General features: G+C 47.9%; 1 protein-coding gene across 1 annotated transcript in view; it reads right to left on the bottom strand.

The window, feature by feature from the left end:
- FNDC3A (fibronectin type III domain containing 3A) overlaps nucleotides 1-25,893 on the bottom strand; it is a 120,298-nt gene that overhangs the window by 36,481 nt on the left and 57,924 nt on the right. Inside the window, exons 3-6 of the mRNA XM_054163122.1 lie at nucleotides 17,716-17,792; nucleotides 11,168-11,405; nucleotides 7,397-7,669; nucleotides 6,143-6,201 (exon numbers count right to left, since the gene is read on the bottom strand). Coding sequence (XP_054019097.1) covers nucleotides 6,143-6,201; nucleotides 7,397-7,669; nucleotides 11,168-11,405; nucleotides 17,716-17,792 — 647 coding nt within the window. The remainder of the gene's footprint in view (nucleotides 1-6,142; nucleotides 6,202-7,396; nucleotides 7,670-11,167; nucleotides 11,406-17,715; nucleotides 17,793-25,893) is intronic.

Genomic DNA, 25,893 nt, shown 5'->3' with positions numbered 1-25,893 from the left:
CCTGTGTCCAGTTCTGGGCCCCTCAGGTTAGGAAAGATGTTGAGTTGCTGGAAGGTGTCCAGAGAAGGGCAACAAAGCTGGGGAGGGGTCTGGAGCACAGCCCTGTGAGGAGAGGCTGAGGGAGCTGGGGTTGCTTAGCCTGCAGAAGAGGAGGCTCAGGGGAGACCTTCTTGCTCTCTACAGCTACCTGAAGGGAGGCTGTAGCCAGGTGGGAGTTGGTCTCTTCTCCCAGGCAACCAGCACCAGAACAAGAGGACACAGTCTCAAGCTGTGCCAGGGGAAGTTTAGGCTCAAGGTGAGGAGAAAGTTCTGCACAGAAAGAGAGATTGGCCATTGGGATGTGCTGCCCAGGGAGGTGGTGGAGTCACCATCCCTGGAGGTGTTCAAGAAGGGACTGGACATGGCACTTGAAGCCATGGTTTAGTCAGTCCTGAGGTGTTGGCTGCTAGGTTGGACTTGATGATCTCTGAGGTCTTTTCCAACCTCATTGATTCTATGAAAAGAAATAATGAAGATTCAGAAATTGCCCTCAGTTCCCAAGCACAAAACATTAGCATACTAAAAAAACCCCAAACCACCCAAAAAACTCTCTCTGATAAAGAGGAAAAATCTTTTTGAAGAACAAGGCTGAAGATCATGAGAATTCAATACTCTCAGGTGCCCTGAGACACTCAGGAGTGTGTTTTTCTTGGGAATCTTGGCATTACTTACTGCTCTGCATGCTCACTCAAGCAGCTGCAATTGATTGTGGTTGCAGCTCTGAGCACTCTGTGCTTCTGCAAAGCAGAGTACAGTGCTTGAGTCAGGTCCTAGCTCTGAGCAGAGAGAGGAGGTGGGCCTGTCCTCATTAGCAGTCCAGCTTCCCAAAGTGAATCTCCTTGAGTATACTTCACATGCCCTTTGGGTCAAACAAACAGCAGCTTCAGCATGTGCAAGCTGGACTGCATTCACAGTGACACAAGGTCCTTAACTGGAAAGTCAGATGCATCCCATTGTGAAAGTCTGAAAGGTTACACACAACATGCATGAACCACAGAACACAGAATTAACCAGGTTGGAAAAGACCTTGAGATCATCAATTCCAATCTATCACCCAACACCACCTTACCAACTAAACCATGGCACTAAGTGCCCCATCCAGTCTCCTCTTAAACACCTCCAGTGATGGTGACTCCACCTCCTCCTTGGGCAGCACATCCCAATGGCCAATCTCTCTGTCTGGCCAGAATGTAGAACCTGGCACTTGGATGTGTTCAACCTCATGCCCTTGGACTCTGCTCATCTGCCCAGCCTGCCAAGGTCCCTCTGCAGAGCTCTCCTAGCCTCTAACAGATCAACTCCTGCCCCCAGCTTGCTGTCATCTGCAAATTTACTGATCATGGACTCAACCCCTCATCCACATTATCAATAAAGATATTGAACAGGATGGGGCCCAGCACTGATCCCTGGCTGGTGCCTGGCTGCCAGCTGGCTGTGGCACCATTCACCACCACTCTCTGGGCTCAGCCCTCCAGCCAGTTCCTAACCCAGCTCACAGCTGCTGTCCAAGCCAGGGGCTGACAGCTTGGCCAGGAGTTTGCTGTGGGGGATGATGTCAAAGGCCTTGCTGGAGTCTAGGCAGACTCCATCCACAGCCTGCCCACATCCACCAGGCAGTCACCTGGGCATAGAAGGAGATCAGGTTGGTCAGGCAGGACCTGCCCTTCCTAAACCCATGCTGGCTGGGCCTGAGCCCTTGGCCATCCCTGATGCCCTCCCAAGAGATTTACATGCTATAGTGACAAACACTCAAATTTTGAGTTCACATTGCTTCTCCTTGTTAAATATGCACCCCCCTGCTCCAGTCTTCATTTTGCTTTCCCCTTTCATGTCTCCTTGTTTCCTCTGCTTGCTTTGTTATTTGGTTAATGGACATAACAGTTGACAAAGACCTCTGCTCAAATGCTGAGGACCAAGCATTCTGCAATCTGCAGAACCACTCCAACTTACAGCTGGGGTCAGCTGGTGGCAGTACCACAAGGATGGGAATTCATACAAGGAAAGAATGAAGAAAATGGGAACACATTCATAAAAACACCTCATGGGACTCTGGAGGCCAGAAGCTGCACAGAACTGAAGGAGGTGTGTGAGTGAAAGCACACCATGGAGTCCACCACCTGGTTCAGATGGGCACACCCTGGAACTGGGCATTAAGACATGGGACATCCCAAGACAGGTCACAGCTACTCCAGGCTCTCTGGAACAGATGTTGTGCAAGGGACACTGTACTGGACACCACCTGTACAATCATCTGACATATAACCTCCACCACAGCTCAAGCAGGGAACAGGGTGTTTGTGATCCATCAGGAAAAGCATCATGGCCCATCTCCCACAGCAAGTGCTTCAAGCAAAACATTCATCTAACACCTACAGGAATATTTCTGATGAGAACCACAAACAGAGGGCATGAAAAAACAACAGTCTTTTGCTTCAGCTTGTGGGATGGTGAGGAAAATGTCTCCTTGGAGAAACTGTGGGAGGGTTATTTCTGATCCTGCAAGGCCTAAATAGGTAACACAACCTCCCTTGCTCTTACCACGTCACACTCCCCCAAGCTGCAGTATCAGCTAGTCTGCTACCCACCCACAGCCCTGATAGTCTTCTGCAGAGGCATAAGCCTCTTCCCAGGGCTGGGAGTTTGGCTTTTTGCCTCTGTGTGCACTGCCTGAGCCTGTGATGTCTTCTGAGGTCTGCAAAGCTATCACTTGCAGTCACACAGCCATATGCAGTGACATTTCTGCAAGGACACGGTGGGGAGGGGAAATACCATGGGTGCTAAAAGGCATGGCTGGCTGAGCGTTGAAAGGGGAAGGAAGGGAAACAAAACAACACAGCACTGGGACTCCATTGCTTTTTCATGTGTCACTAGCAACAAAGCAGAAGCCACTACCTGCTGGTTACATTTCTCAGTCTCACTCTAATCACCCTAGGAAGCTCAGGGTTGTCATTTCCTTTGGCAGTGCAGCTACTGATGACCTCCTGACTTGAGTGTGGATGTTGCTGACAGCTAGCAGAGGACCATTAACACTTCTTTCAGAGAACTGGTCTCCCTGTTTCTAGTCAGGGTAGAAAGTATCATCCACACCCTGACAAAGTTCAGGGCAGCACAGCAGGCACTCATGAGTTGAGGGCTACTGTTGTCCAGCATGTCCCAGTGACAGCAGTACCTTGCAGAAAGCTAACCTTGCAGCAGAATGTGCTGCTGCACCCATGCTGGCACAGTGTGGGGTTAAACTAGGCACATGCTCCCTTCTTGGGGCAGCCTCTCAGGACACAGTCAAATGGGGTCAAAGACACCAGTCCCTTTAGCAACACTGTCTTGACCCATTCCCAGAGCAGGTAAATTTGTGCAGTGAGTAGCAGGAGAGGAATGGAAAGTTTAAATGGAAAAGCAATACACACACTACAACAAATCCACAAAGCATAGCAGTGAGCATAGCAAACCAGATAAAGCTTGATGAAATCCCCAGCCTAAACTTAACATGCAAGTTCCTCTACACCAGATCAAAAACCCAAGGAATCATAGAATCAGTAAGGATGGACAAGAACTCAGAGATCATCAAGTCCAACCTAGCAGCCAACACCTCAGGACTAACTAAACCATGGCACCAAGTGCCACATCCAGTCCCCCCTTGAACACCTCCAAGGGATGGTGACTCTACCACCTCCCTGGGCAGCACATTCCAATGGCCAACAACTCTCTCTGTGAAGAACTTTCTCCTCACCTCCAGCCTAAACCTCCCCTGGCACAGCTTGAGACTGTGTCCTCTTGTTCTGGTGCTGGTTGCCTGGAAGAAGAGACCAAGCCCCTCCTGGCTACAACCACCTTTCAGGTAGCTGTAGAGAGCAATGAGGTCTCCCCTGAGCCTCCTCTTCTCCAGGCTAAGCAACCCCAGCTCCCTCAGCCTCTCCTCCTAGGGCTTGTGCTTGAGACCTCTCCCTAGCCTTGTTGCCCTTCTCTGGACATGTTCAAGTGTCTCAATGTCTCTCTGTCATGGGAGCAGAGAGGCAAGAAAGAGAAAGACAGTAACCTTGCAGCCAGATACGTAAGGGTGCAGGATTTATGGGCAGGAATACCCTATTTCCTGTGTCCACCCACTGGGCTGGACAATCTGGACACTGGAGGTCTGAACTCTGTGGCTTCTTCTTTGGAGGCACCCAGCCTAAATGGCCACACATAGAATCACAGAGTGGCTGATGCCATGATGGCACAAGCAGGGTAACCTGAAGCTAGCTGCCCAGAATCACATGCTGACAGCTCTTCAGTATCTCCAAAGAGGGAGCCACCATGATCTCTGGACAGCCTGGGCCAGGGCTCAGTCATCCTTGCACTAAAAAAGCATTTCCTAGCGAGCAGAGTGGAACCTCCTGTGTTTCAGTTCATGCTCACTGCTTCTGATCCTGAAGCTGGGCACACTGAAAAGAGCCTGGCTCCATTGTCTTTGCACTCTCCCTGATGATAAAAACTTGGTAAAATCCACTCTGAACATTCTCCCTCCAGTCTAAACAGTCTCAGTTTTCCCACCCTCTAGGAAGTAAAGCAGAGGGACCTTGCCAGGCTGGACAGATGGGCAGAGTCCAAGGGCATGAGATGAACACATCCAAGTGCCAGGTTCTGCACATTGGCCACAGCAACCCCAGGCAGTGCTACAGGCTGGGGTCAGAGTGGCTGGAGAGCAGTCAGGTAGAAAGGGACCTGGGGGTGCTGGTTGATAGTAGGCTGAACATGAGCCAGCAGTGTGCCCAGGTGGCCAAGAAGGCAAATGGCATCCTGGCCTGCATCAGGAATAGTGTTACCAGCAGGAGCAGGGAAGTCATTCTGCCCTGTACTCAGTATTAGTTAGGCCACACCTTGAGTCCTGTGTCCAGTTCTGGGCCCCTCAGTTTAGGAAAGATGTTGAGTTGCTGGAAGGTGTCCAGAGAAGGGCAACAAAGCTGGGGAGGGGTTTGGAGCACAGCCCTGTGAGGAGAGGCTGAGGGAGCTGGGGTTGCTTAGCCTGCAGAAGCCAGGGGGGGGTTGGTCTCTTCTCCCAGGCAACCAGCACCAGAACAAGAGGACACAGTCTCAAGCTGTGCCAGGGGAGGTTTAGGCTGGATGCTAGGAAGCAATTCTTCCCAGAAAGAGAGACTAGCCATTGGAATGTGCTGCCCAGGGAGGTGGTGGAGTCCCCATCCCTGGAGGTATTTAGAAAGAGCCTGGATGAGGCACTTGGTGCCATGGTTTAGTTGATCTGATGGTGTTGGCTGATAGGTTGGACTCGATCTCAAAGGTCTTTTCCAACCTGGTTAATTCCATTCCATTCCATTCCATTCCATTCCATTCCATTCCATTCCATTCCATTCCATTCCATTCCATTCCATTCCATTCCATTCCATTCCATTCCATTCCATTCCATTCCATTCCATTCCATTGTAACATATGAAAGATGAATCAAGGCTGGGGCATTAAAACTGGGGCCAGGCTGCCTGGGAGATGAAGGCTTGTTTCACCATCTGAAGAGAAACTGGTAGATTTTCAAGCATGTAAGTCAGAAGCCCACTGCTGACAGTCACTTTCCTTAGTGTATTTTATGGCTCTCTTCCCTAGAGATGCCAGAGACTAAGGAGGAATCTGCCACAATTTTTCTTTACTTTTCATATAAGGTTTTCTAAGACCTCATTTTTGCTAAGGTTTTCCAAATCTGAGGTCCCCCTCAGGCCTAGAGATATTTGGTGTGTAAAATCCCTGTCCTGAACAGGTAAAACTGAACAATGTCACAGCCATTTGAGAGCAGAGCTTACAGGAAGAGATCATTATGTTACTGGCAACATTACAAGCTCTTTCTAGATGGGTTTTGTGTAATTCCCTCAATACTGAAATTTCAGAGAGCAGGCAGGAAGAAGAATTCCACATAATAAGCATGCAGGCAATTTTAGCTTCATAAATGTTAATACACTACAAATGACTTTGGTCATTTACACTGCAGTGACTGGAAGTTAAGCACATTTTCTTTAGGGTGGGAAATGGAAGAGCCTTCAAACCTGGAGAGAAAAGGAGGTGTAGCTGTGTAAAGTAAGCAGCAGTCACACTTCTGATTTTATGGGCAGCTTTATGTACTTACCACTGGCTTGGCTATGGTAGAGAGAAGTGCTTCAAGTGCTTTTGTTTCTTCATCCTTTTCTTAAAAGACAAAAGCAAAGCAAACAGAAAGCAAACATGAATAGAATAGAATAGAATAGAATAGACCAAACCAGGCTGGAAGAGACCTTCAAGGTCATCACGTCCAACCCATCAACCAATCCAACACCACCCAAACAACTAACCCACGGCACCAAGCACCCCATCAAGTCTCCTCCTGAACACCTCCAGTGATGGTGACTCCACCACCTCCCTGGGCAGCACATTCCAGTGGGCAATCACTCTCTCTGTGTAGAACTTCTTCCTAACCTCCAGCCTAAACCTCCCCTGGCACAGCCTGAGACTGTGTCCTCTTGTTCTGATGCTGGTTGCCTGGGAGAAGAGACCAACCCCCACCTGGCTACAACCTCCCTTAAGGTAGTTGTAGAGAGTAAGAAGGTCACCCCTGAGTCTCCTCTTCTCCAGGCAATCACAAGCCTAATTTGCCATCACAAGTCTAATTCTCAGCACATAATTTGTGCAGATGTCTCCTGAATGAAACTATTTTGAGAAGAGGACTCTTGCATTTTTCCATGTAAAATACATGTAAGGAACTGTTAACATTAACTTCATGTCATAGATATGCAACAGCACACTTTATCACCTGTGCCTCACGGACCAGAAAGGAAACTGATGCCAAGACAAATGTCACTCTGGGACTATGGTGAAGAGTATCCACTCAAGTTGGGAGAAACAGTTCTCAACTCGTGAATTCAGGTTACAGAATTGACCAGGTTGGAAAAGACCTTTGAGATCATGGAGTCCAACCTATCATCCAACACCATCTGATTAACTAAACCATGGCACCAAGTGCCTCATCCACTCTCTTCTTAAGCACCAAGTGCCTCATCCACTCTCTTCTTAAGCACCAAGTGCCTCATCCACTCTCTTCTTGAACACCTCCAGTGATGGTGACTCCACCACCTCCCTGGGCAGCACATTCCAATGGCCAATCTCTCTAGCCCCCCATCTAAGCACTTAAATCCCAGTTAAGGCTCAAACCACCACGACATGTCAGTTGTTCCAGTGTGATGAGCAGGTCAACTGCCCTTAAGTCCATTCTCTGTAAGTCAGGGCAGCTGTGGGCTACTACTCAACTTCAAGACTGTCCAAGTGTGGTGTTCTACTTACTAATGCTACACTCAGCTAGACACTGGACTTGCATAATATATATTGTGTTATTGTTGTGCTTACTTACCTTCTACCTCTGTCTCTGTATGAGAACTGCTTTTTCCTTTACCCAAAGACTTGCTTTTGGCAGAACCTGTGCTTATACTGCCTGCATCCTGTCCTTTTGCAAGTCCATTATGCTCATTTGTAGGAGAAGGACATTTCTGAGGGGATGATGGAGGACTGTTTAACTTCTCCTTCTGAGTGCCATGTCTATCCTTCAGTTTCTTTTGCAGCCTTTCATATGTTTTACTAGACCTTTCATCTCTGAAGTTGGATCTTCCATGAGCAGGCAGAGTATCTGAAGGAAAAAATAATTAACCAAGAAAGAAAAATCACTAAGAACAGAACATAGTTAACAATCCATTTAAACATGCTATGTGGATTAAGTGCACCCTTGTGTGTAGTAGCATCACCTCTCTACTCCTATTAACAACTGAAGTGTCCAAGAGGTAAACTGATACACACTATTTGGACATCAACAACTACTTAAACTATTCATAAGTTGTTGTTTGGTTTTTTCCTCTGATCTTCCTTCAGCACAGGATAAAGTCAGAACAGGGTAAAAAAGGGTTTTATTGCAGGGTAGGAGGTTTGCTCTTCCACTGAATAAAAAACACAGGAGTTTTAAACGTTGAAGTGCAACTAGAGCTCTTACTTTAAGGGTGCCTCAGCATATACCAACAGGGAAAGCCCCCACAGAAGCACAGTGCAACTGAAAGACACTGTTAAGACTGAAGCCAGTGTGGCAGCCTCTCATAAGTACATTGCACATGCACACAGTAACCCTGTGGTGTCATCAAAGTGCCACTTCTAAGTCAGAGTGTGGCTGTGCAAAAGTCAGTACCAGACTGACTCTGGGCCGAGCCCAGAGAGTGGTGGTGAATGGTGCCACAGCCAGCTGGCAGCCAGGCACCAGTGGTGTGCCCCAGGGATCAGTGCTGGGCCCCATCCTCTTTAATATCTTCACTGATGATCTGGATGAGGGGGTTGAGTCAGTCATCAGCAAGTTGGCAGATGACACCAAGCTGGGAGCAGATGTTGGTCAGTTAGAGGGCAGAAGGGCTCTGCATAGGGACCTCGACCGACTGGACAGATGGGCAGAGTCCAATGGGATGGCATTCAACAAGTCCAAGTGCCAGGGGCTGCACTTTGGCCACAGCAACCCCATGCAGAGCTACAGGCTGGGGTCAGAGTGGCTGAGAGCTGCCAAACAGAGAGGGACCTGGTGGTACTGATTGACAGCTGCCTAAACATGAGCCAGCAGTGTGCCCAGGTGGCCAAGAAGGCCAATGGCATCCTGGCCTGCATTAGGAATAGTGTGGCCAGCAGGAGCCCTCCAATTCCCTATATTAAAGGGCATCTTACATACATATTAAAAAACCCCTCAAGCATCTGAAGAATCTTCACTTCAACACTGAGCATATTAGCAGTCTCCACAAATTAGCTCTGATTTCAGGTGTTAGGGGATACACTCTGCTAGCAGAAAGCTAAAAAGATATCCCATTCAGGAGTATCCTTTATCCTTCATACATTTAACTATCACAGCCCAGTCAATTTAGCCAACTAAAAGCAAGAAATTATTACCTAGGGGAACCCAAGAAATTAGTAAAACTATACATAAGCATGCAAAGAGCATCTAATCATCTGTAGCTGTCAAAGCAGTACAAGGAAGAAATATAGTACGGCTTAAACACACAGAGAAATGAAGACTTCCAGGAAGATCAAGACATCAGGATGGATGGTTTTGTACATCATGACTACTTAAGCTCAGTGACTAGATGGAGGTTATTTACCATAGTATCAGTCAGGGTTGGAAGGGACCACAAGGATCATCCAGTTCCAACCCCCCTGCCATGGGCAGGGACACCCCACACTACATCAGCCTGGCCAGAGCCTCATCCAGCCTGGGCTTAAACACCTCCAGGGATGGGGCCCCAACCACCTCCCTGGACAACCCATTCCAGGGCTTCACCACTCTCATGGGGAAGAACTTCCTCCTCACCTCCAGCCTCAATCTCCCCACCTCCAGCTTCATTCCATTCCCCCTAGTCCTAGCACTCCCTGACATCCTGAGCAGTCCCTCCCCAGCCTTCTTGTAGCCCCCTTCAGATCCTGGAAGGCCACAATGAGGTCACCTGGGAGCCTTCTCTTCTCCAGACTGAACAGCCCCAACTCCTTCAGTCTGTCCTCACAGGAGAGCTGCTCCAGCCCTCTGCTCATCCTCCTGGCCCTTCTCTGGACACCTTCCAGCACCTCCAGATCCCTCTTGGAATAGGGGCTCCAGAACTGGAGGCAGGACTCCACGGTGGGGTCTCAGCAGAGCTGAGCAGAGGGGGCAGAATCCCCTCCCTTGCCCTGCTGGCCACACTTCTCTTGCTGCAGCCCAGGATCTGATTGGCTTTCTGGGCTGCAAGTGCACACTGAGAGCTCCTGGTGAGCTTCTCCTCCCCCAGCACCCCCAAGGCTCTCTCCTCAGGGCTGCTTTCCAGCCGCTCACTGCCCAGCCTGGATTTGTGCCCAGCTGCAGGACCCTGCCCTTGGTCTTGTTGAACCTCCTGAGGTTGGCTTGTGCCCACCTCTCCAGCCTGTCCAGGTCCCTCTGGATGGATCCCTTCCCTCCAGCCTGTCTGCTGCACCACAGAGCTTGGTGTCCTCAGCAAACTTGCTGAGGGTGCACTCAGTGCCACTGTCCCTGGCACCCACAAAGATGCCTGAACTAAGCCTGGTCCCAGGACTGATCCCTGAGGGACTCCACTTGTCCCTGGCCTGCACTGGGACATGGAGCCATGGACAGCCACTCTTTGGGTGCAGCCATCAAGCCAGTTCTGTATCCATCCAGTGGTCACCCATCACATCCATGTGGCACCAGCCTGGAGACCAGGATGTGGTGCGGGGCAGTGCCAAAGGCTTTGCTCAGGTCCAGGTTTCTTGATGATTTCTTGATGATTTCAGTAGTATCATAGAATGCTGAGAAGTCCTGCACCCACAGGAAGATGACAGAGTGGTGTTTCATCTCCCCTGCAAGAGGTTCTAGCTTCTTTCTCTGAAAACAGCCATTTGGCATTGCTTTCTGGAAGCCTTTCAAGGTCACCCCCTGCCTTACAGCAGCAGTTTATCTAAAGAACAGCAGGTCTACCAGAAATGTAAACATTAATCTGACAATCTCAACAGCCAAGCTAGCACACACACACACACACACACACACACACACACTTTGCCACTAAACAATATTAAAAGCAGCTATCAACAGCACTACCAAAGACAGCTTCAACTGCAGTATTAAATGTAGGTTGCTGGCACCTGATTGTTCAAGCTGCATTTCAACATGGGCATTGGTCTAAACACTTCAGAGTTTTACAACAACTAGTTTGGGTTTGGTTTTCCCCCCCCATAGTCCATTGTTAGGAACTAGGAGCTCCTGTTCCATGCTTCAGACAAGGTATTTGCAGCATGTGAGATCTGAGAGCAGCGCTCAGGTATGGATTTAAATGCTCAGTCTCAGGGGAAGGCATTAGTGGAAGCTGAATAACTACAAACACTTCCTGCACTGCTTTCTTGGGCAAAACTGTACCTGATATACATAAAAAATAATCAATAAACTGTCTGTTTAATGGATCACTGACTAGGCAAGTCAAATTAATTCAGTGAACATCTTCTGGAATAACAAGCTTCAGTAAGAACAAGACCAGTAGCCTCATAAAAGTGTTGTGTAAAGCCCATCAGTGTAACAGATGCTGGAAACAAGCATAGCATTCTTCTCTTTCACAGGACATGCAGTGTCTGATGAGCTACTTACCCAGATCACCATATACTTGTGAGGTGTGATACTGGGGAATGTACTGCGTTGCCATATCACCAGCTCCGGTCACAGGCGAGTATATATGCCGTGGTGGAGGGGGGATCATGGCTGGAAGAGGAAGGAAGCCTGGCAGTGGGGGGTGTGGAGGCCTGTGTATCACTGTGTGACCACCAGGATGAAATTCTGGAGCCTGGGGAACCACCACAACCCTTCGAACACCGTTGTCCTCAATAACCTGTGCAGTGAGAGACATCATGTCTTGAACAAGAAATGCCAGCTTGAAAGGCATGTTACTGTAGGTAAGTAAACATAAGCCAGGAACAGTTCCAGCCTTACATTCAAGACAGGTAACACAAGAGAATATAAGAAGAAAAAACCCCACACCTATAGGACAACTTAGGGGCTATCTACATTCATAGAATCAATAAGCTTGGAAAAGACCTCAGATCTCTGAGGTCATCAAGTCCAACCTGTCACCCAGCACCTCAGGACTAACTAAACCATGGCACCAAGTGCCACCTCCAATCCTTTTCTGAACACCTCCAGGGATGATGGCTCTACCACCCCCCTGGGCAGCACATTCCAAAGGCCAGTTACTCTTTCTGGGAAGAACTTTCTCCTCCATTAACTGCAACACTGTCATTAATTTCTCAATGTGAGAGGGAGAAAACCTGTTAAAAAATAACAACCTGACTAACATCCTACAACCAACCAGGGATATGTACAGCATCAGCTTAGCTTCTCCCCAAGGTCCTGTTTCCACTCTCATTCACATTGCTAACATGCTACACTGTTCCTCAGATTTGTTCTGGAGCATAACAAGGCCACACCTTGAGTCCTGTGTCCAGATCTGGGCCCCTCAGGTTAGGAAAGATGTTGAGCTGCTGGAAGGTGTCCAGAGAAGGGCAACAAAGCTGGGGAGGGGTCTGGAGCACAGCCCTGTGAGGAGAGGCTGAGGGAGCTGGGGTTGCTTAGCCTGCAGAAGAGGAGGCTCAGGGGAGACCTTCTTGCTGTCTACAACTCCCTGAAAGGAGGTTGTAGCCAGGTGGGGGTTGGTCTCTTCTCCCAGGCAACCAGGATGCTTGGTTGTATGGTTTAGTTGATTAGGTGGTGTCGGATGATAGGTTGGACATGATGATCTCGAAGGTCTCTTCCAACCTGGTTAATTCTATTCTATTCTATTCTATTCTATTCTAACCAGCACTAGAACAAGAGGACATGATCTCCAGCTGTGCCAGGGGAAGTTTAGTTCTTCCCAGAGAGACTGGCCATTGGAATGTGCTGCCCAGGGAGGTGGTGGAGTCACCATCACTGGAAGTGTTTAGGAAGAGCCTGGATGAGGCACTTGGTGCCATGGTTTAGTTGATTAGATGGTGTTGGGTGATAGGTTGGACTGGATGATCTCAAAGGTCTTTTCCAACCTGGTTAATTCTATTCTATTCTAATAGCCTAAGTATCTCAGAAACAGACACCAAATTCATGGCAGCAGAGACCTTATGTTTAATAGCAGAAAATGAAGAGCTTGACAAGTCTGTAATCTGTGCCTCTAAAGCAAACATCAGGTTAGTGGTAGGCCTCTGGCAGGCAACTGTATAGATAAAACGCCTCCCAAATGCACTAAGAGCATCATTTCAGTATTGAATTTTAAGTTAAAGAAGTAAACAAGGTATCTATTACCCTAATTGTGCTAGCAAAACATGTAGTTCTGGCACAGGCCTGTTTGGTTGAGTGAACCAACCAAACATCATTGGAAAACTCACTACAGAGTGTGAGAATACAGGCAGCTCAGAGAGGATGAATAAAGATTTCTTTCAGAGTGCTACAACTACAATTCCAAAAGAAGAGGAAAAGCAAAGCAAATCAGCTTATGAATTGCTTTCCATTTATGTGCTGCAAGACAAATAAATAGGCTTTCTTCTGTAGTTATCCCCCATGTCTAGCAGAGGACAGTAAGCTGTATCAGTGCCCAACAGGGACTGAAGGAAGCAGAGGCATAATAGAACTAAATGAAAATGCATAAATGAATGATGCTTATGCTGAAGTTGCTCTTCCAGGCTGATGCCTTTAGACATTTAGCTGCTTTCCAATTTCTCTCAACAATGTAACTGCAGCTGCTGCCATTTTTTAGAATAGAATAGAATAGAATAGAATAGAATAGAATAGACCAGACCAGGTTGGGAGAGACCTTCAAGATCATCGTGTCCAACCCATCAACCAATCCAACACCACCCAAACAACTAACCCATGGCACCAAGCAGCCCATCAAGTCTCCTCCTGAACACCTCCAGTGATGGTGACTCCACCACCTCCCCAGGCAGCCCATTCCAATGGGCAATCACTCTCTCTGTATAGAACTTCTTCCTAACCTCCAGCCTAAACATCCCCTGGCACAGCCTGACACTGTGTCCTCTTGTGCTGGTGCTGGCTACCTGAGAGAAGAGACCAACCTCTGCCTGTCTACAACCTCCCTTCAGGGACTTGTAGAGAGTGATAAGGTCTCCCCTGAGCCTCCTTTTCTGCAGGCTAAGGGACCCCAGCTCCCTCAGCCTCTCCTCACAGGGCTGTGCTCCAAACCCCTCCCCAGCTTTGTTGCCCTTCTCTGGACTCGTTCCAGCAGCTCAACATCCTTCCTAACCTGAGGGGCCCAGAACTGGACACAGGGCTCAAGGTGTGGCCTAACCAGCGCAGTGTACAGGGGCAGAATGACCTCCCTGCTCCTGCTGGCCACACTGTTCCTGATCCAGGCCAGGATGCCATTGGCCCTCTTGGCTGCCTGGGCACACTGCAGGCTCATGTTCAGCCTACCATCAACCAGCACCCCCAGGTCCCTTTCTGCCTGGCTGCTTTCCAGACACTCTGACCCCAGCCTGTAGCTCTGCATGGGGTTGCTGTGGCCAATGTGCAGAACCTGGCACTTGGATGTGTTCAATCTCCTGCCCTTGGACTCTGCCCATCTGTCCAGCCTGTTGAGGTCCCTCTGCAGAGCCTCTCTACCCTTGATGCACTATGCCTGCAGAAACCAAGTTGGTTACCTTGCTGGGACTGCATTAAGTCTGGGATAACTCTTAGCTCAAACAGTGTTAGACTTTCCTGTTTGCTAGGCTGCTATAAAGTCATCTGGCCTGTAACAGAAACTTGAACCATAAACCATGCTGACTGGTATGTTTTGCCAGCAGTAAATACTTCAGAAGCCTTATAAACCACAGGTTTTCCTGGACTATGATACCTCTACCCTGATGAAAACAGCAGACATGACCTCATTCCACCTGTACTCTGCGCTGGATAGATGTGAGGCACCTTCAGAGCAGAAGTCAGGGAGCTGTGTTAGCACAACACCTGCTTGCACTCACAAGCTCCAAGGAAAGCAAGCCTCAGCAAGGCCCAATCCTTCAGCCTGTCTACTGCAGGCTGTCCTCAAAGGACAGATAAATTCCTTTTGTAGGTATGATTCAGACTGGCACAGGTTACACAACTGTTTAAACTTTAAGTACTTCATTTCAGTTGATTAAGTGCTCAGGAAATGTGGTAGAATTCAGAATGTCTCTTGTCACAAACCTTCTTTCACTTAAAAAAGAAAAAATGAATTTTAACAGGAACCAAGACATTTTACTATGACCTAAAGAGAAACAGACTTTCATTCTTAGTATTTTTTTCTGCCTGTTTGGCAACTCAACTATGAGGGATGTGTAAATCCACTTACAGTTTTCAACACGTGAAAGGTAAAACCACAGAGTGTTCACTTCCCCAACAGCCTTTTCTTTTACTAGAGAACAACTTTTTTGTGCTCTTTGGATCAGTCCAACACCTGCCTGGCACTGTGGAGTTTTTGGTTGCATTTCACATGTTGTAATCTCTTATAGAATAGAATAAACCAGGTTGGAAGAGACCTTCAAGATCATCGCATCCAACCTATCATCCAACGCCACCTAATCAACTAACCCATGGCACCAAGCACCCTATCAAGTCTTCTCCTGAACACCTCCAATGATGGTGACTCTACCACCTCTCCAGGCAGCCCATTCCAATGGGCAATCTCTCTCTCTGTATAGAACTTCTTCCTAACATCCAGCCTAAACCTCCCCTGGCGCAGCTTGAGACTGTGTCCTCTTGTTCTGCTGCTGGTTGCCTGGAAGAAGAGACCAACCTTCACCTGGCTACAACCTCCCTTCAGGGAGTTGTAGAAAGCAGTAAGGTCACCAATGAGTCTCCTCTTCTCCAGGCTAAGCAAGCCCAGCTCCCTCAGCCTCTCCTCCTAGGCTTGTGTTCCAAACCCCTCACCAACTTTGTTGCCCTTCTCTGGACACCTTCCAGCAAGTCAACACCCTTCCTAAGCTGAGGGGCCCAGAACTGGGCCCTAAACTGTACACCCTGGGATGCATGGCAATTCAGTGGTTGACTGGTCACAACAAAGGGGGTGGAGTCACCATCCCTGGAGGTGTTTAGGAAGAGCCTGGATGAGGCACTTGGTGCCATGGTTGAGTTGATTAGATGGTGTTGGGTGATAGGTTGGACTCAATGATCTCAAAGGTCTTTTCCAGCCTGGTTAATTCTATTCTATTCCATTTCCCTGGGCAGCCTGTTCCAGTCTTTGGGAACCCTTTCAGTATATTGGTAGGATCTTGTGTACATCCTTTCCAAAGCATTCTTTGTATTTTCTTACTCTCTCTGATTACTGCTTTCTGATATGAAAAACAGTTCAGTGCCACATCTCCCTTTTGAGCTGCTGACCAAGGGGCTTGTGATGTAGCCAGTGGGAAGAAGCAGTGGTGCTGTACTCAGGCTCACCAAGAATGATGCCAGTCACATGAGGTCACACTGTGCAAACACACCTTTGTCCTGATTGCACCTTGTTTATTCCAAAGCCCAGAATGCTGCTGCTACCAAGGGCATGACCTTCATGAAAGAGGCTCCAATCACTGCACCAAACAACACATGGTGTTAGGAAAAAGTTCTATACAGAGAGAGTGATTGCCCATTGGAATGGGCTGCCTGGGGAGGTGGTGGAGTCACCATCACTGGAGGTGTTCAGGAGGAGACTTGATGGGGTGCTTGGTGCCATGGGTTAGTTGTTTAGGTGGTGTTGGATTGGTTGATGGGTTGGACTTGATGATCTTGAAGGTCTCTTCCAACCTGGTTTATTCTATGTATTCTATGTAAAGGCACCTATTGATTTGCAAGATCCTCATGTGAGAAGACTCAATGATCCCAAAGGTCTCTTCCAACCTGGTTAATTCTATTCTAAGAAAGATTTACATTATGGAGAATTGTATTCACCTGCTCTAACTCCTAGGTCTGTCCTACTAACCCCCAGACTTGTTCTACAGTTGAGGGAAAGAGAGAGGCGCCATCTGGAAGGCCACACATCTCATTACAATACAGGTTTCAAGACCTGCCAAGAGGAATCATCCTTTTGATCTGTGCTAGAGGATACCCAGGTTATCTAGCTCACATTTCATTTACAAGCATCTAACTTAGTGAGAAAATGAGAGCTTCATTTTATGGTATGCTGTGGAAACATTTATTGTATGATAATTTATCCCAAATGGACAGTTGACATCTTTTTTCCATGTTGTTTGGTACACATTTTACTCCTTACCTGCAGAGACCTCCCCATACATGAACTATTAGCATATATAAGGTTACACTGCTGCCAAGAGAGAAAGTCTGCTAACACAGAGATCAGTACAAGTCCTATACAGTGAGCTATCTAAGCTGCTTATAGAATGCTTCATCAACATCTTCTTCCTGGTTGGGTGGTCTATAACAGACTCCAACCAGGACGTCTGCCCTGCTGGTCTTCCCTCTAATTCTCACCCACAAGCACTCAACCCAGTCGGCCCTGATCTCCACCTCAATGGCATCTAGGATGTCAGGAAGAAGTTCTTCCCAGAAAGAGAGATTGGCCATTGGAATGTGCTGCCCAGGGAGGTGGTGGAGTCCCCATCCCTGGAGGTGTTTAGGAAGAGCCTGGATGAGACACTTGGTGCCATGGCTTAGTTGATTAGATCGTGTTGGATGATACGTTGGACTCTATGATCTCCAAGGTCTCTTCCAGCCTGGTTAATTCAATTCAATTCAAATCTGGGTCATAACTGCATCTTATGTTCTAGTACATTAGGATGCTGAACTCAACAAGGAACTGTGCTTTTATTCACATGTAAGTAGTTAATATACAACTAAACAGGCACACCTACAGCATGAGAAGGCCCCCACCAAAGCTACTACATAACATCTCCCCCTATGTATTAGCTTGACTTTAGTGACTCTGAAACTTGGCACAGTTCACTGATTAGCTATTATGGCTTTATTCCCATAATATGCATGAGAATAGAGTAAGAACAGAGTAAGAACCAAACCAGGTTGGAAGTGACCTTTGAGATCATCAAGTCCAACCTTCTGGTGTAATGGTAGAATGAAGATAGAATAGAATAGAATAGAATAGAATAGAATAGAATAGAATAGAATAGAATAGAATAGAATAGAATAGAATAGAATAGAATAGAATAGAATAGAATAGAATAGAATAATCAAATGAAGAGACATACCTGTGGGGCATATCCAGGAGGCACATAAATAGTAGGCACTGAACCATTTGGGGACATCATTGGAACCTGAGCAGGACCTAAGTGGGTTAGAGAAATAGTACAGCAGCATTTAATAATTTGAGACAGCTGAAAGAACATATTGAACTGCCAAGGCTGTGGAAAATGTACAAGATAACATGGATAAACAAAGGCAAGGAACTGTACAGGGTTACAGCAAAGGGCACTACTAGAAGCCTAAGAAACAGGGAATAAACCAGAAATGGAACACACAAAAAATTAATCAGCAGGTATTTCTTCCTTATTTGTCAGTGAGCTCACAGAAGATACCAAGTAAAACCTTTTTACCAGGTGACAAGTCAAAAGAAGTGCCCCAAGATGAAAAGACAACAACCTTTGAATAAAAAGATTCAACCTTTGAAACAAACAAAACAAAACCATGTGTGAAAGAACCTGCTGAAAGCACACAGCATTCCATCAAGAGTTGCACAGACAATTACTTACAAAACTGCTGCTCTTGTACTGCAGCCTTATCATCTAAAGTAGCCTCAGTACCACAGGAGTGGGAGGTGGCAAGCAAGACTTTAGGTCTCAGGGGAAAGCCACTGTATTAGATTATTACATTAAATCTACTCCTACTACTGGGGAAAAGTTGTTTGGTGCAAGGATCATCATGGTACCACAAAGCAGAAAGACCAGAGTTTGCAGACACTTAGCTATCTAAGTATGACACAATGGTATGACACAAAGGGAATGTGTTCCCGTGGCATTTCTAGATAACATACTGCTTGCAAAGTGATACCTTAAAAGAGCAGGGGGAGGCTGTCACACACTTGGACTTTCAGAGAGTTTTTGACCATCTTGCCCACTCTAAAAGAAGGAATGATAAGGCTACCTTTGGTTAAAAAAAAAACCCAGGAAAAGTCTTTTAATGAATAACTAAGTGGCTTGAAAACAGGCAACAAAGAGAAGCACTCAGCTTTCCAAGAGCCTTGAGGAGTCCCACAGGGATGTAAAGAAGAACCTGTTCAATGTATTAACTAAACTTTTGGAAGAGGAAATGAATGGCAAGCTTACAAATGTTTGGTGTGCTCTCAGAGAGCTGCAAAGGATCTCCTACTACTCAACGACCAGACAAAGCAGCAGGAAAAAGCAGTGTCGGGTAGAAGTGCAAAGTAATGCAGGTGGGCAGAAAGCAGAAGTATTTATTTACAGTGACAAACCCTAAGTTAGCTGCAAATAAATAGACTTCATACATGTATTTCTAAGAAAACACCAGATGATTATTGCTCAGTGGCATTAAAACTAATTACTGCCACAACAAAGAACAAGCAGAAAACACTGCAACGCTGTGGTATAAATCTACGCTGTATCTCAATATGTTTGAGTGCTGCATTTGCCTCCAGCCTTTCAAGGACAGAGAACTAGAAAAGGACCACAAGAAGAAAAGTTTACAGCAGCTTTCTACCTGTTTATCTGGAAAAAAACCAATTAAAAGGACCACAGTTCTTCCATCTGAAATTGGCTAAAATATGAAAGGGCGAGCATCAGGGGAAGAGCAAAAGAGCTGCTTGAAAGCAACAACAGCCACCCCCCAACCCAAAAGACCCACATAAAACCCCAAACACCCAAAAAACCCCAACCCCCCCCAACATACAAAAGCACCCCCCTCCCCCCAACAAAAATTAACAAACCAACACCTCCACAGATTGCCCCCAAATGGCAAGATAGATGATTCACCACTTCTCACATGCAAAACTCAGAGACACGAATCACTTGTAAAACAGATACTGGAGTTTCTCATGGAACACACAGCTAAACTGTAATTCCTTGCTCTAAGACTGTTGTGGAAACTAAACATTAGGCTCAAAAGAAATCAAACAAACCACAGAGTCATGTAAGGGTTTGAGATGGAAGGGACCCCCAAAGATCACCTAGTCCAAAGCCTCTAAAGTAAGCAGGAACATCAGGTTGCCCAGAGCCCTGCTGAGCTTGAGTATCTCCAAGAACGGGGCCTCAACTGCTTCCCTGAGCAGTATCACCAAGGCTGGAAGAGACCTCAAAGATCATCAAGTCCAACCTGTCACCACAGACCCCATGACTAAACCATAGAACCAAGTGCCATGTCCAATCCCCTCTTGAACACCTCCAGGGATGGTGACTCCACCACCTCCCTGGGCAGCACATTCCAATGGTGAATGACTCTCTCAGTGAAGAACTTTCTCCTCATCTCCAGCCTAAACTTCCCCTGGCACAGCTTGAGACTGTGTCCTCTTGTTCTGGCGCTGGTTGCTAATATATTCCAATGTTCCACTAACCACATGGTAAAGAGCATTCTCCCAATGTCCAACCTGAATCCACTCTTCTCTAAGGTAAAACCATTGTTCCTCATCCTATCACTACAGGCCTTTGTAAACAGTCCCCCTCCAGCCTTCCTGTAGACCCTCTTCAGGCACAGGTCTCCCTGGAGCCTTCACTACTCCAGACTGACCAACTCCAGCTACTTCAAGAGAGATAATACATTAAGAGGTATCAAAATCCCATAAATACTACTTATGGCTCAGGAAACTACAAATAAAGTTATTCCTGTGTGCCTGCCCTATACTTACATGTTCTTCCTTTAAGGATTTGACACTGGCCTCTATCAGAGGAAGCAAACTGGCACAGGCTTCCAGAGGGACTGCCTACAGACATCTTTACACTCTTTGGTTTAAAGGCAACAACTGCTGAAGGAAAACTGAAACAGGCTATAACCTGATTAGGTTTTGTGGCAAGCAAATAATGTTGGAATTCAGGCACTCCAGGCTAAATTTCCAATGTAGTTTAGTCAAGCCTCACAAACACCAATCCAACTCTCAGTCAAGTTTGAGTAATACTTCCGAAAGGGCATTCATTGTTCCACATTAATGTTTAATAAACCCCATCAAGATCTGCAGATGTAAAGTACTAAGTAACTGCAAGGTCTAGTATGTAAGATTAGAGTAGCTCATTCTGGGAAGAATGAACCTGACAGAAAATAAAGGTAACTATGTCTGAATGCCAAAAGGAACAGAGCCTCATGTTGAATAAAAAGCAGCATATGATCATAGTAAACTGAACATGAGCCAGCAGAGTGCCCAGGTGGCCAAGAAGGCCAATGGCATCCTGGCCTGGGTCAGGAATAGTGGCCAGCAGGAGCATGGAGGTCATTGTGCCCCTGGACTCAGCACTGGTTAGGACACACCTTGAGTCCTGTGTCCAGTTCTGGGCCCCTCAGTTTAGGAAGGATGTTGAGTTGCTGGAAGGTGCCCAGAGAAGGGCAACAAAGCTGGGGAGGGGTCTGGAGCACAGCCCTGTGAGAAGAGGCTGAGGGAGCTGGGGTTGCTTAGCCTGGAGGAGGCTCAGGGGAGACCTTCTTGCTGCCTACAAGTCCCTGGAGGGAGGTTGTAGCCAGGTGGGGGTTGGTCATCTCTCCCAGCACCCAGCACCAGAACAAGAGGACACAGTCTCAAGCTGTGCCAGAGGAGGTTTAGGCTGGATGTTAAGAAGAAATTCTTCCCAGCAAGAGAGATTGGCCATTGGAATGTGCTGCCTGGGGAGGTGGTGGAGTCACTCACTGGAGGTGATTAGGAAGAGACTTGATGGGGTGCTTGGTGCCATGGTTTAGTTGGTTAGATGGTGTTGGGTGATAGGTTGGACGCAATGATCTTGAAGGTCTCTTCCAACCTGGTTAATTCTATTCTGTTCTATCTGACTTGATTACACATACTATGGACTTCTTAGAATAAGGTACATAAGTTTTGAGGTGTATTACCTAACAAGAATCACAGCTTTATTTCTGACTTAAACCATTTTGTTTTCTCAACTTCCTCTAGCCACCTCTTCATTTGTAAAGATACCATCCACCTCAATCCTGTCGTAGCTTGAGAATTCTACGCCTCTGCACAGCTGCAGGGCTAGCGAGCTGCAGGCTAACATGTCCTGCTCCTTCTATGTATTTGTTTGTTTCAGGAAGCACTGGTAAGCACAAAGGGGTGAAAGACAGTAGATAGTCTATTGCTGCATACAGAATAGAATTAACCAGGTTGGAAAAGACCATTGAGATCATCCAGTCCAACCTCTCACCCAACAACATCTAATCAACTAAACCATGGCAGCAAGTACCTCGTCCAGGCTTTTCCTAAACACCTCCAGGGATGGGGACTCCACCACCTCCCTGGGCAGCACATTCCAATGGCCAATCTCTCTTGCTGGGAAGAACTTTCTCCTCACCTCCAGCCTAAACCTCTCCTGGTGCAGCTTGAGACTGTGTCCTCTTGTTCTGGTGCTGGTTGCCTGGGAGAAGACACCAACCCCCAGCTGGCTCCAACCTCCCTTCAGATAATGATAGAGAGCACGGAGGTCTCCCCTGAGCCTCCTCTTCTCCAGGCTAAGCAACCCCAGGTCCCTCAGCCTCTCCTCACAGGGCTGTGCTCCAGACCCCTCCCCAGCTTTGTTGCCCTTCTCTGGACACCTTCCAGCAACTCAAAATCTCTCCTAAACCGAGGGGCCCAGAACTCTTAACATGAACAGCCCATTTCTCCTTGAACTGGTGGGTATCTCTGTCTGGCTTTTTTGTTTTGCTTTGAACATCTAAAGAATATTGTTTAACAATCTTTTTTAAGCTTGCTTTAATCTCTCAAACAAACAGCCACTTATCTCCAACCCAGTACAAAGGTTGATCCAGAAAGCCAGCTTCAGTATCCCCATGATCTAGTAGCCACAAAAAGGCTATATATGAACCTGAAAAAACACCATTGTAGTGTTAGGTAACTTGCATCCCCTTTCTAGTACTTTAAAATCCCAGAATTAATGGAAAAATAGTTGCAGCATTTGAGATGTAAGGGTTGTATTTGCTTCTGATTAGATTTCCAGGTGTGGATGTGGAATTAAACCATATTGCTCAGCAGCATTCCAGAAAACAGAAAGCATGTCAAAAAAAGCTGTTGGGACTACAGATATTTTACTGATCGTCACATTGCTGATCAAAAGGACTGATTTCTTGATGGAAAGCATATTGCTACCTGCAAAAAAGTACAAAGCCTAAATCAACGACAACAAAACCTCAACAAAAACAGCACAAAGAAACTTTCTTGTATCACAGTATCACCAAGGTTGGAAGAGACCTCAAAGATCATCGAGTCCAACCTGTCACCACAGACCTCATGACTACACCATGGCACCAAGTGCCACATCCAATCCCCTCTTGAACACCTCCAGGGATGGGGACTCCACCACCTCCCCAGGCAGCACATTCCAATGACGAACGACTCGCTCGGTGAAGAACTTTCTCCTCACCTCCAGCCTAAACCTCCCCTGGCGCAGCTTGAGACTGTGTCCTCTTGTTCTGGTGCTGCTTGCCTGGGAGAAGAGACCAACCCCTTCCTGGCTACAACCACCTTTCAGGTAGTTGTGGAGGGCAATGAGGTCACCCCTGAGCCTCCTCTTCTCCAGGCTAAACAACCCCAGCTCCCTCAGCCTCTCTTCACAGGGCTGTGCTCAAGGCCTCTCCCCAGCCTTGTTGCCCTTCTCTGGACACGTTCAAATGTCTCAAGGTCCTTAAACTGAGGGGCCCAGAACTGGACACAGGACTCAAGGTGTGGCCTAACCAATGCAGAGTCCAGGGGCACAATGACTTCCCTGCTCCTGCTGGCCACACTATTCCTAATGCAGGCCAGGATGCCATTGGCCCTCTTGGCCACCTGGGCACACTGCTGTATGTAAAGATAAAATGCTTCTGTGCAGGTATTGTTTAAAAACAAGATCTTGCTTCTACTTCAGTGAAATACACTGCAAGAGGAATTTTAATGCATTTATGGCTAGAGTGGTGCATGTTAAAGACATTGTGCTTTACCATGAGGCCAGACTGTGAAGTACAAGCAAACAATAGCATCAAGGATTCAAGTTAAGCAAACAGTTTTCTGCACTGCACATAAATAGAACTGCCTTCACCCAAATCATTATCCCATAGATGCTGATGATTTGACTGTTTTCAGAAGGTTTTGGATCTTCCATGCACTTCTGGTTACTCAAGTTCTTTTATATAAGAAGTGGAAGAGAAGGATTGTGGAAGAGAAAACAAACACATAACTGTGTTTTATACTTTATTATTGAAAAATCACTCGTCAGATACAGTAGAGGTTTAACTGAATGGAACCAATGAAACAAATAGAGGACACAGTCTCAAGCTGTGCCAGGGAAAGTTTAGGCTGGAAGTGAGGAGAAAGTTCTTCCCATGAAGAAGAGATTGGCCACTGGGATGTGCTGCCCAGGGAGGTGGTGGAGTCACCATCCCTGGAGGCGTTCAGAAAGGGATAGGACATGGCACTTGGTGCCATGGTTCAGTTAGTCCTGAGGTGTTGGGTGATAGGTTGGACTTGCTGATCTCTCAGGTCTTTTCCCACCTTATCGATTCTATGAAACACATAACTGTGTGTTACACTTTATTACTGAAAAATAACTCATCAAACACAGTAGAGGTTTAACTAAATGGAGCCAACGAAACAAATGCTTCACCACACTTTGTTTGTTCTACCATTTGCTTTCACTGCTACGAAACACTTGTCACGTCTCTATGTAACCTTTTCATCTTGAGTTTTAAGAAGTAAAAATGACAAGCCAGGTGCCTAGCAGGGGTCTCACAAAACTTAGGGAATATGTTCTCAAACAGGAAATAATCAAACAACCCGGAAGGTGCAGCTCCCCTCCCAGAAAACAGCAGGTGAAGTTCTCCAACGTGTCTCTTTGATCAGACTGTAAAAGCCTCGTTGTCCTCATTACGGCCACCATAAACGTGCAGTAAAATTAACAGCCCTGCAAAAATCGCCGGGACCGTGACGAGCTGCTCTAAACATAGTAACTGCCGAGGACCGGAGGATACCGCCGCCGCCTGCCTCGCAGACACACGGCTTCTTTCCGTTTTAATCACTGAGCACCGCTCCACGTTTAGTCGCCCCTACAAATCCCTGCCGAGGGTGCGCACACCTCCAGCCAGCCCGAGCGCTGCCCTCGCTCCCCACCGGCCCGGGCGCATACTCTTCCGGGGCAGTAACCGCCCACAGCTCCGCTCCTGTAAACCCCAGGCTGGCCGTGGCCTCCCGGCGCGGAGGCTGCCTGCTGCCCTGCACGCTTGCAGGCCGCCGCGGTGCCCTAGGCCCGGCCATCCACCTCCCTCCAGAGCTTGCCGCCCCTCCTCGAGAGAGGGCTTGGCAGCGCTCGGATCCCCCTCGTCTTTTTTCCGCCGGCTCTCCCCCATCCGCCACTGCCGCACTAGCCGCGGGGGCCGCCCGCAGCGCCGCGCCCTGCTGCTGCTGCGTGTCGCCGCGGCGGCCGAGCCGGGCGGCCGGGAGACCTTACCGCTCATTTCGGGCCGGGCCGGGGCCGGGGCCGGGCGGGCAGCTGCTCCCCGGCGCGCGGCGGCGGGCGGGGCGGCGGCGGCGGGCGGGGCGGCTCGCTCAGGTGCACGGCTGCCCGCGCCGCTCCGCCCCGCGGCCCGCTGCGCGCCGCTCCGCCCTGCCCGGGCCGCCGCGGCCACCCCGGCCGGCAGCCAGCCAGGCCGGCAGCCAGCCGGCGCAAGCGGCGACGCGGCCTAGGCTTCAAGGGGCGGGCGCGGCGGTAGGCCTGCAGGCACCGCCATCCCTGCCGGAGGCTGCCTTAGCCGTCCCGCAGGACTGCTGCTCGGGCTCCTACCGTGGCCTACTGTCATTGGCTGGTGCGATCCAAGTTCTTTAGGTAAAAGCTTCCACGTTAATTAACATAATTAAGTTATACAAGATTACTTCAGCCCAATCCTTCCATAGGATTTCCCTTAACTGCTCATCGGTTTACACCTGAGAGAGGAGGTGCACACACACATCTGGCTGCAAACAACCCCTTCCTGCCATGGCGTTGAGAAAACTGCAATGACTTTGATACTAATCCATGTGGATGCTGCGGCTCATGAGCACTGCTATACTTAGCATGGGTCTCATGTGAACGACGATGAATCACTGTTATCCCCAGGAGGAAATAGCATTCAGGATTTACTGCAGCACATTAGGTTAACTATGGCTTTATAATCGGACACCCACACTTTGACATCACACAGGCAACGATATGCATCACTGACGCAAGCACCGACAGGATCAAACACAAAAGGCCACAGCATTTGAAACAATAGAGCGC

Source organism: Dryobates pubescens, chromosome 7 (assembly GCF_014839835.1).
Source record: "Dryobates pubescens isolate bDryPub1 chromosome 7, bDryPub1.pri, whole genome shotgun sequence".
In the NCBI taxonomy this organism is placed as follows: domain Eukaryota; kingdom Metazoa; phylum Chordata; class Aves; order Piciformes; family Picidae; genus Dryobates; species Dryobates pubescens.
The sequence above is the reverse complement of the archived record's forward strand: the minus strand, read 5'-3'. Positions and strand labels throughout refer to the sequence as shown.